Raw genomic sequence first — 12,015 nt, 5'->3', positions numbered from 1 at the left:
ACAAACTACACCTCTGTGTCCCAGTTGAAGCCTTCGTCCAGGAGCTGGAGGTAAGTTTGTGGCCTGCGCATCATCAGGAACCAAGCCACGTAAAATAATGGAGATGAAGGACTTTTATTCATTTTTAGTCATTTCTGAGACAGTGGATTATCTTCATTTTCTGAGAAAGATGGAGATTCAAGCAGCCAGAGCTTAAATGTTAGAATCTGAGGCAGGGTCACAGTTGAATTAAGAACAAGCCAATCACTCCCGGTTTCAGCTCAGCCCCTCTGATCTCTACCTGCCCCTCTGCCCCAAGGCACAGTTCTTCTCAGTTCCCTTAAAGATGCTAAATGTTTTCTTTAACACACAAACAAAAAACAACAAAAAGGGAAAACTTTTTATTATGTTTATCTAATGCATGTCAGCACAATTTAGTTCTAACACATGATCATCTCTAAGCTATTTTGGGCAAGGAATTAAAATGCAAGAATCACACTTGGAGCTGTAAATGTGCACCGAGGGTGTGTGTGAAGAGGAGGAAAGAATGACTAAGTAGGAGGGCTCTGAACGAGCACATTCTAACTCAGCACAGTGGGTATTCAAAAATAAACACAGGCAGCCAAGAGCAATGCGCACTAAAGCTGGTCAGTGTTAGGTTTCCTAAAAATGAACTGGAATGGGTTTAGCTGGAGGTATCTGGTGCTAAGATGCCTCTGGGATGTTGTAATAGAATAATGGGTCCTTAAAAGGATAGGGTTTCTTAGGAGAGTCATTTCAAACCAGCCATCAGCACCCACTGTACTTTGAATCCTGCAGTAGAACAACTTTTAATGCACATGGAAAACTGAAAAGACTTCCATTTCAAATAATACAGGAAACAATAAACCCTCCACAGTGTCACCTTACCTGAACTGGTCAAAAGAAAAAAGGTCACTTTGTGATCGGGTTTTAAAAGAATGGCCTTTCAGGTTGTAGAGGCAGCTGATTTAAGGAAATTACTGGAAGGAGACTGGAATGACACATGGTCTTTCCTTTAGGTCTTCAGTACAGTGGCGAGTCCTGTATCATCTGCATGCTAACTGGGAACTTAATTCTACGGAGAAATGTAGTGTGATTCCATAAAAGTTAACTATCACCCAATCAAACCTGGACTGGGACAAGGGATGCTGATAAGATAGATGACATGTGTTATGTGACCTTAACCACATTCCCACAGTCATCTGTCATATAAAATGCCTCATGTGGTGCAGAAATTATGTAGGAATTTAATGACACTGGACAAGGATGAAGCATGTGTTCTAAAAGTGGAAAATGGATTTAGTGTTATTTCCTTCACCAACTGTATTAGGTTATCAAAGTCAAGGTTACATGGCTCACCAAGTAGTTAAATATCAAGAGCATATATTATGAAGAATGTTCACCTGTATTCCTTGTTTTTCTATGGAATGTGGAGCTAAAAATTAAATGAACGATAAACGAAATCCACACACACACACACACACACACATACACACACTTTGGTTAATTTCCTCTTTTGCAGAGAATGACTATAACTGCTGCTAATTTTTGGGGTTGGGTACAAGATTTATAAAATCTTCTTTTAAAATGCTGACTATTTGGGGGAAAAGGCTGGGTTTATTTTTGAAAGCCACAACTGCATATCTGAAGCATCATTCACTGGCAGTAAATCTTCTCCTAAAAACAGCAGTGAGATCACTGTGCGAAGCCTGTGGGATCCACCGCACAGATTTCAGGAACAGATGAACGCCTGGAACCCACGTGTTTCGAATCCATTATGCTCAGAGATGTTAACCTTGAGGACTCAAGTTCTGAGGCCGTCAGCTCGGTAGAACTGCTCTAGTCCTGACTCGGAGGACTGACCTGAATCGGAAATTGGGTTCATTCAGCACATGCCCAATTTTACCCTTCAAAATACAGTCTTAAAATGGGGTGACTGCTCCTCCCCTGGTCATTAACTCCTCAGAAGTTGACTATCATCAGATGTCCTACTACTTTTTCCTTTACTAGGAATTCCTCATTCCCAAAAGTGAAACCCTAAAAGACTTGCTTAAATTATATCCAAGCTGTGACTTCCAGAAAGGAGCTATGACAAGACCAAAGAGCCCACAGCTAACAGGCAAAGGGGACCCAGAAGGGCTGTGGCAGGGATTGTGATGGCCTTGCTGTGCCACAGGAGAGACAGGGTGAGTGCTCTTGGATGGAAGGCCAAGAAGGAACCTCCCTGGTAATAAGGTGCCTGGAGTTTCTGAAACACTGGTTAACCGAAGCTGGATATGATAAATCTGTGACCACTTTGCGAGAATACATGCTATTTTTGCCCCTGCAATTTACACCTAACCACTGATCTGTTCAGGAGAGCACAGGCACATAGGGGATCTAATATAGAAGATTCTTCTCAAATGATGCATTTCTAGGCCAAGCAGGAAGTGGCCACCTTTCTTTTGATTGACTTTGGGGAATTTTGAAATGAGCCACATCAAATACCAATATGGTGTGACTCAGTTGTGTGAGTGAGTAATCAAATCTAGGAAGAACTTCTGCACCATTCTATCTGAAGTGTGCCTTCTCAACTCAACAGTTTCTGAGCCAGGGGCTCCTGGCTTTTTTAAGTTCCTTTACCTTCTCTCCCTCCCCAACAGCATGCAGAAACTAACTTTGGCCATTGCACCAGCGTAACACAGGTATCACAACTGGGGATGATACAGCACATTTTTCAAAAGGCTCCCACATAAATGCAGGCAGTATGGGTATTTGTAGTAGAGTAATAAGGTTATTTTTCCTGAACTCATTTTCTTATTAATACACTACCTTGAGGCCTCATAAATTTTTAAGTGTGACAGGCTGAAATAAAAAAAATAAATAAAAAACATATATGCTATGTAAAAATCCAGCCAGAGAAGAATTCCAAAACTTTATCAGTTTAATGTGAAAATTTAATTTGTGCATCACTCAGGCATGACCACAACTACGCAAACTGTCTTAAGCTGACACAATGCAGAGAATGATTCTCTGGGAGGTAGAAAAACAACTCCCCTTCTCCCCCTGAATTCATCTGGGTGTTTGAATTGTTTGTTTAGCTAAAGAGGATGAGCTACCAGCTCCCTCCCCTGATATGGTCCTCCCTAATCACAGGTCAGCAATATCCACAGCAGGTACAAACAGCCTGATTTCCAACGTAACTGAGCAATCTCTTTACTAATGGGCAGCAATCCCACTCAAGCTGGAGCAGCCACTGTGACCACATCTTTAGGGACAAACTTAAAAGGTAGTTTGCTTTTTGGCAGGAATCACACCTTATAAGACCTGAAATAACCTCATGTTTCAAGTTTAGTCTTTAAATTCCTTCAGAATATTAGCGCCCCCCCCCCCGGCCCAGCCCTGACCACAGACATACCACACGTATATACACACACAAGAAGTTACCTACAGACTCTGCATTGAAAAGATCTGTGTAATGTAAGGGCTGAGTCTGGGTCTCCAATGCTAGAATTCTATGATTTTTTTCTTCTTCCTCTGGAAGCCCATGAAACATTAGCCTGATATATATATATATATATATATATATATATTTTTTTTTTTTTTTTTTTTTTTTTTTTCTCTAAGTGCTCTGATCTCCAGGTCAGTTTACTTGTCCATATTCTCTTCCCTGTTCGCTGGTGCTGGGGTGCTCCCTTACCTGCTCTATTCTGCACAACAGCTCCTTCTTCTGCTGTTCCCACTCCTGCCGGTCTCTGTCCAGCCGGTCAAGAATTTCCACCTTCTCCCGGTTCCAGTTCTTCTCGCTGTGATGGATCTGCCAGCGCAGGTCCATGACCAGGCTGTGACTGTCGGCGAGGAGCTTCTGGTGCGTCTCCCTCTCCTTCTTGAATGCTCCTTTGCTGTCAGTGGAAGCACCTGCTTCTCCCAAGTTCTTCTCAGTCTTCTCTTCCAGCTGGCAAGGAGGAAAGACGTAGACCTTAACCCCTGGCAAATCTTATATCAACAGGTGAAGAAAATCACAGCACACTTGCATATTATCCCTGGAAACTGTTTAAGCCAAGATTTGACCAATCCCATGGGAAAAAAAAAAAAACAATTCTCATTTTTAAAGTCCTAATTATGAACATTTGACATAGAGAGTCACATAAAATGTAAAGCAGTGAGTCCACTTAGCTTCCTGTGGTCTGTTTCTCAGCTTCACTTCCTGACTCAGTTACCACCATATCTTGCCTCCCCTTCTATTGAGCTCCTTGAGGGCAGGTCCATGTCTGTCCCCAAATCCTCAGCCCCCACACAGAAACGAGGGATGGAGCATCAGTGGGACCTACCAGTCTACAATAAATATCCATTAAACATCCCTGAGATTAAATGCCAAAACAAACAAATGAGCAAAAAATTTTCCATATAGACATATCATAGTTAAACTGCTGAAAACCAAACAGGAAACCTTGGAGGCAGACAGACCCAGGACACATAGACATGAATGACAGCACACCTCTCCTCTGAAACTATGCAAGTCAGGGACGATGGAGTGGCATCCTTAAAGGGCTGAGGGAAGGAAAATGTCCACCTCGATAAGACTTCTATGTTTTCAAAAGTAAAGGGAAAAAAGGCTTTTTCAACAAATTAAAAAAAAAAAAATCTTTGCCAGCAGACCTGTACTTCAAGAAATGATGGAAGTTTTCAGGCAGAAGGATTAGGATACTAAGAGATACTGTGATCTACACAAAAAATGAATGCTGGAAATGACATAAGAAATACAAGTAAAAGCTCACTTTTCCCTATTTTTAATTGCTTTAAAGTATTATTGAGTGGCTGAAGCAAAACCAGTTGCAATGTATTGTGTGTTTATAGAAGTAAGCTGTGGCAACAAGAGCAGAGGATGGGAGGAGGGAGCTGGGAGCACACTGTTGCTGCAGAACATGATCGATTTTAGTGAAAGAGCAGTGAACATAAAGATGCATCTTTTTCCTATTCTAGTTCAGCAGACCTCTGGATTTTTACCTATGGACCATGTTACTCCATTCAATTCCAGTGACTTCTAATCCATTCTCTTCCTCAAAGCCAGAATAATCTTTTACAAATGTAAATCAAAATGCTTCAGTTCCATGATAAAATCAGGATTAATGTTTCAATCTTCTGCACATTCTTCTTTTCCCTCATACCTGACCGGGTCCAACTCCTCAGATATACTTACTCTTTTTTTTCATGATGCTTTTTTTGTCTGAAACATCCTTTCTCTCCTTTTCCTTGTACCTATTCCTATTCATCTTCTGAGACTCATTCTAAGCAGGACTTTCACAAACAACCCCTCCCTGAACACTCAGGCTGAGGTGTATGGCCTGCACACCCCTATTTCCTGACAGCACTGTGTATATAGGCCTGGCGGGGCACTTATCACTCTATTATAAATTACAGCCCTTGTCTGGGTCTCCCAATGCACTGAGAGCCCCTACAAAAAATGTCCTCTCTGTTGCTGGATCCTTGGCATCTAGAACAAGGCCTGACTTGGGAGTTAATTGAAGGAATCACAGATTTGACCATGAACACAACATGGCCTCCACTGAGATAAAATACTTAACTTTTGGTAGAAATCACATGTCTTGCTTTTAAGTAGAAGAAGAGTAAAGATGCGAGTATTATAAATAAACTAGCTTTAGCCCACATTCATTGCTTCCTGGGCTGCAACTGTTTCAGAAACTTCTTAAAATGATTTGGGTGGAAGATGAATCTTTACCCATTACCACCTGGCTTCTAAGTCTGAAGTCTTAATTTTATTTCTTCGTGTCTAGTGATTCTCCCTGAGGCTTTCTGTGTAGCATGTGTGTGGGTGGCTACCAGGTTTCTCTAAAACAAAGATGAAATATTTTGAAATTGGCTCATATCAAAGATTAGGCCTCCTTTCTTCAGCTACACTTACATCTTTGAAAATATTTAGCTTTCTCCCCCATAAACATATTTTAAAATAGTTTTAAAGGCAGCTCACCAGAGAGATCTTACTCATTTTGCCTCCACTGCTGTCTCTTCAGGCTGTGCACTAAGAGAAACAGGGCATCTCATAAGAATCTCCTACCAGGCAAGTAGGCAGGATTCAGAACTGGGTCAGCAGCTCCACCAGCCCAGCCTGATGCTTTGGTTTTGCTCTGCTTTGCTGCTTCCTCTGTGGAGAAGGCAGTGTCTCTGCTCTCCCGGGGGCTGTGAGCCTGAATTCACTGCTCCCCTGGGCCAGCTGGCCATGCAGCTGAACTTGTGGGTACCAGGGGGTTGTTTTCTTTTGACATGACAGGCTCTTTCAACTTTTATCAAAGCCATTTGGAAGATGTCTCCTTTCTGGGCAACTTTTTTTTCTTTCATGACCTAGCCAATTCATATAAAATTTTAATTACTTTAAGATTTGCCTCAAAATAGGGCTTAGAAAGTAGATTATCCAAGATGCACAGACTTTTCCTCCCATCATGATCAAGGGGTTGAAAGAAACGTGGAGAAACAATCTGAGCAAGCGGACTCAGGGCAGGAGGTGATATTGCTTTTAAGGGTTTCCAGGGAGAAAACACTTAGAAAAGAACGTTTCTGGCTACGTCTGACCTTACCAGCCATGGCCATGGTCTAAAATCTCCGAGGAGGCTCAGCTCGGTTGGGAGGGTGGAGGCAAGACCTCGTTCTCTCTACTTAAGCACTAAAGGCTCCATGATCCGAGACCAGCCACTTCCTCTGGGCCTCTGTTTCCTCCAGGGGAAATAGGACATGGAAACTAATCAGATTTCCAGGGCACATCGTGGAAGGTCTACAAGCTCTTTTCAGCATTGGGAGAAATCTAAAGGGAATGCACATGTTTTCCTTTTCCAAAGATAACTAAGCCACAATCTGCATTTTCTTTGCGCCTGTCTGAACTATGTCAGTGCGTTCTGATCACCACTTCATGGCTGGCCATCCTTTGATGGGGATAAATACAGCCTTGTTCAACGCAGAATGGAAAAACAAATGCTACTGTCAAAAGGTGCTCAGTGGAGACTGTGTTTCATACTTGGGAGAGGGAATAGGAGGGAGAAGAAGGTGCCTTGGAAAGGCTGGGAATTTTTTTTTTTTTTTTTAAGGAGGCTCCACGCCCAACATGAAGCCCAACACGGGGCTTGAACTCACAACCCCGAGATCAAGACTTGGGCTGAGATCAAGAGTCAGATGCTTAGCCAGCTGAGCCACCCAGGCGCCCCGAGGCTGGGAATTTTAAGGAGAGAAAGAGAGCAGGCAGCTGTTCCTGGCTTTCCCCTCGGAGCCCTAGCTCTTTGGACAAAAATCACCGTGGATCTGAGGAACTGTGCCTTCTCCCCACCTGGCCCAGATGGCAGAGGCCCCACAGAGCTGGAGCGGCGGAGAGCCCACGGGCAGGTACCTGTTCCAGGCGGCACTTGAGCGCGGCCCACTCCACGTCCCAGGTGGCCTTGTCGCTGGCGTACTGCTGCTGCAGCCGCCGCCGTGCATGCTCGTCCTCCCGCAGCTCGGCGCGCAGGTCCTCCAGCAGGCTTTTGAGCGCCCCGAACAGCTGCTGGTTTTCCACCACCTGCGGGAGCAAACATGGAGTTGGTTCTGCCCCCTCATGTAAGGGTATTCTTTAGGTCACGGCGTCAAGGTGGTGCTGCGTTGTGTCCGAGGTGCCATTGCAATGGGTACAGAACAGGTGGAAAGTCTGCAGTTAGTGGGACAGAGCCAGGGGGTCCCTACGCTGCCAGCCATCAGGCTCCCGGAGCTGGGACTGCTAAGGGCCTGGTGGAACAGGAGGGGGCTGGCGCTCAGGGCTGGTGCTCCGGGCCCAGAAGCAGAAAGGAGGAATCTGCAGGAGGCCACAGGGAGCCCAGAAGCCAGGGCTGCAAGGAAGCTCCGTGTGATTTCAGACATCCACAGCTACGGTTGGGGATGCAGATCTGGCAAGATATAAACACTCACCTATCTATGCTGTCATTTTAGTACCAGTCATTGAACCAGAAGAGAGTAAATAAAGGCTCTGTGTCTCTTATAAACATAGGGTGGTCATACTCTGACTTGGATGGATAAGTATGGCCACGGGGGAGAGGGCATTTGAGCTTTAATCCAAGTCAAATGTAAACGCTTAACTTGTTCACGAGAGCCTCCTCATGGTCCTCTGAGACGGAATCACTGTGCCCCTCCTTTCAGCTGCAATAACCAGCACCTACTTGTTCTCCTGTGCCTCCCCTGACCGCCCCATGGTGCACGGGGCACAGATAAACTCGACCCACTCCCATGTTTCCAGTGGCCCACACAATGTTCAGCTCGTGTGAAGTATGCAAAACAGGTCAGATAAATGAAAAAGGAATTTTTATCACTAATCTGCTTACACCTAAAAGATATTTTATTTTCTAAAACTCATCCTGCTCTTTGAAAGCACATTTCGAAACCATGACTGCTATCTTTGTACGTTTCAGCATGGGCATTATATCAGAAAGGCCTGTCCAAGTGAATTAAATACTGAATCAGTTATGATACCTGGATAATAAAAGCGCCACGAGCTCCAACAGAAAACACTAAAAGTGCATCACGAGCTCCCAGACTGGTCTCAGGGCCATCTTGCTTGGCGCATTTACGAGGCAGGTAGAATCAAAGCTCTCTCAGTCCTGCTGGAGTCAGACTGTCTCGACTTTGGGGACACAGAGCCCCTTACTCTCAGAGAGACTGCCCCCCCGCTTGATAAGCTTCTCGTGCCAAGGGCAGCAGGACAGTGCCCCCAGCTCTCCTCTACCACGTGGAGAGTCTGTCATGCTTCTAAAACCATCTCGTTAATCCCCTAAACACACATGCGCAGAGATGAAAATGGACAGCCACATTTGGGAAGAATTTAAGATATTTTGGCTATCTATATGGTTGGATTTAAATAAAGCTGAATTAGAAAAGAGAAACTCCTCAATATGAGCAGATTTATTATTGACAACACCCCAGTTTTCCCTGTAAATTGTCTGGAGTTCTAATATTAGATGCGGTAGACTTTCGATGGGGTAGAAAAACCTATTTGTTAACATTTATAGCTCTTTGGTTTTTCTCCCCTTGACTACCAATTTTTACTTTAATAGCTCTGAGACTAAAGCCAGTAAGAGTACAATCCAGTTAACGTTTGAAAGATTCAGCAGCTAGAGAGCCTTCTAAAAATGCTACATGTTCCTTCCAACCAAAAATATAAGTAAATTACCACTACACTCAAAGAGGTGCTCAGGATATGTGTACAACTGTAATAAATGCAGAACAGTTTCTTTCAACTCTACACCAAAAGTATTTAAAATTTATGTAAGTGCAGGTGAGTGAGAAGAAGTATCGCAATAATCTCTTCAGAAATATACATCTTTTGAGTACAGAATTTATTTGAAAAAAACTATATTTTAAATAGATTCATACGCTATTTTCATCTTTGGATTTTAAACTTAAAAATCACTACTTTTTAAGTCAAAGTATTTAAAGCATAAAGTAATGAGACTGATTTTGATCTAGTCTCTGAGTAGTCATCAAATTCTCAGTGAAGAAAAAGCAGAAAACCATGTAATCAATTCTTGTATATAATCGATACTTCCCTACAAACCCCACTTTGTGAATATTGTCAGCCTGTGGGGTTCTTAACCCCACACAAATTGGCTCTGATAACATTAGGACCAGAATTTGTGGTCCTCGGAAGCAGGAATTCACAGAACAGTCCTTCTGCAGACTGAAATTCTGGTTCCTCTGGAAATAAGTACTTTCTGGCATTAGCAAATATCAGATTAAATAAAATTAAGCCTTAACATTTTCATGCACATTTGGGTCAGTGTAATCATTATAATGTGCTATTATACAAGTATAATATTCATCATCACGGAATGAGTTCAAAAATTGCTCTGGCATGAAGGTGGCCAAAGGGAGCAAGAGAGTCCACGGAATGGATGTTATTGGTACTTGTTATGATAATCACCCAGGAGCAGCATGTGACATGGCAAGAAGTCAGCCTAGCTCTCTGCCATTGGTGTACAACACCGAGAACTGATGTCCAAATAAAAACTTCTGAAGACCCAGATGCGCAGGATGTTTCTAAACTTCTTCAGGTACAAAAAACCCAGTAATGAAAAGTAATACGAATTGTCTCTGACAGAGGGCGTGCTAGGTCAGGTATGCCGATCGCCCACCTGCAGGATCTCATTGGCATCTCACATCAATCCTAGGTGCATACCATCATGCCCCACCGTGTGACAGAGGAGGAACTGGAGCAGGCTCTCCCTGCTAGGAAGTGCAGAGCACAGACTGCACTCCGGGTCTGTCCCCCCCAAGGCTGGACAAACCCAGCCAACATATCTAAATTTGACATTATCCTCTACCCAGGTTTGTTTGTTTGTTTTAAATTTTGCCTAAGAGAAGCCACCTTATCTCTGGAAACAAATTCCATCCCCCAGATCAACAGAAATACTACTAGTGAGCCATCCTAAAAGAATGCCTAAAAAGTTACTTGTCTTATGTTTCCTCCCTGTGGGGGCCCTTGCTGGGCAATGTTTGGGGTAAAAAGAGGACCCTAATTAAGAATGGAATCAAGATTCTCTGGGCCATTTATAGGTCTTTGGGTGAAAGTCTTCTTGGATACAGAACTTTCTGAAACTTCTGTGCCAGGGGCCCAATTATGCAACCTTTTAGTTTATAGATGTTAAGTATAGGTCGATTTTAATTAAAAAGACCATTTTTTTCAACCTTTCCAAGATCAGCTGGTTGGTTTTCTTGCAAAGAGGCAGGATAAAATGGCCCCACCACTTCCTTTTCAGCCCTTCCATGTTCATCTCTCTTGGGCAAGGCTTACAATAATTCCAAAATTGGGATCAGGGGCTTGACTGTGCTATAAAGTGGTAAACTTTATAACAGGTTCAAGGCTGGGCTTCAGCCAATAAGACTGCTACCCAAATACACAATAAATATTACTAGTAGAAAGTAAAAAAGGAAGTTTCTGGGAAAGAGAACACACCAAGATATTTGTGATGCAATGCCAGCTATTTGATAAAATCATTCTTGCCTAAGATTTCTAAGATAATGTGTTTCATAATTCTGTGAAGGAGCTAAACTACCGTCAACCACTTTGTCTCAGAGCCATTAATTTTGGAGATGGGTTTAATCTAAAGTTGGGACAGATATACTGACCCGCTGCTATGGGCTGACCCACAGAATGCCAGATGGTCTCTACTTCCTATTCATCTAGGCTAGCAGACATAGGCAGGGAGTTCCAGAACGCCATGGTAGCTGCCCCCAACACAGGCAGAATTCCTATTTCATACTTACAAAGAGGGGGACCTCACATCCTATTCAATAAAGTAACTCCTCTACCAGCAAGAGTTCCAAGACAAGTCCTTTACTGTGAGATCAGACTGAAAGGATACATTTACACATCCAGCAACATTTTAATAAATAAGCCATTTGTCATTCTTACTTTCATTGTTCCATTCAGATTAATTTTAAGATTGTTTTCTAAAACTACCATCCTCCCACAGATAGAATGAGTCACTGAAGACTGGCCATGAAAATCCCTGGTGGAGGGTTACAGAGATGAGAGATTCATTTATGTACAAAAATCATCTGTCCTTTGGCTGGGAACATGCCAGGTGATCCAGGCCATGAGGGCTTCTCGGGGCAGGTCACTGTAATTTTCAGAGAGCTTCCCAAGCATAAATGTGGGCTTGTGAAAGAAGTGCGGGACATATATTTAGTAAGTTATAATGCGGGTTATCAGCCAAAGGCTTCAAGGAAACCAGGGCAGGTGTGATGAAAATCAAGTGGCCAGATGGAAAGAAATCATTTATGAGCAGAGGTTTAGGGTTTACTGCTGACCGTGGCTGACACTGGGAGGTGGGGCAGGGGCTGAAAGAGTCCTTTCCTGAGTATCCTCTAGTACTTGTGCCTCTTCACTCCTGTGCCCCTGCTATTTACACAGTACCAGGAATAAGCAGAAACACACAGCCAATATAAAATGTTTCATAATCATAAGCTCTGGTCTGGTTCCTTCTAGAGAGAGTTGCATGTCTCCTA

The 12,015-nt window shown here is 43.3% G+C and overlaps 1 protein-coding gene across 2 annotated transcripts in view; it reads right to left on the bottom strand.

Moving 5' to 3' along the window:
- MTCL1 (microtubule crosslinking factor 1) overlaps positions 1–12,015 on the bottom strand; it is a 120,869-nt gene that overhangs the window by 15,341 nt on the left and 93,513 nt on the right. For both annotated transcript variants that reach the window (XM_035013792.1, XM_035013791.1), the window contains 2 exons: positions 7,373–7,540; positions 3,680–3,934 (listed from right to left, as the gene is read on the bottom strand). In XM_035013792.1, coding sequence (XP_034869683.1) covers positions 3,680–3,934; positions 7,373–7,540 — 423 coding nt within the window. The remainder of the gene's footprint in view (positions 1–3,679; positions 3,935–7,372; positions 7,541–12,015) is intronic.

The sequence above is a fragment of the Mirounga leonina genome, unplaced genomic scaffold, assembly GCF_011800145.1.
Source record: "Mirounga leonina isolate KUSES-001 unplaced genomic scaffold, KU_Mleo_1.0 Mir_167, whole genome shotgun sequence".
Taxonomy (NCBI): Eukaryota; Metazoa; Chordata; class Mammalia; order Carnivora; family Phocidae; genus Mirounga; species Mirounga leonina.
This window is presented reverse-complemented; position numbering and strand designations above follow the sequence as displayed.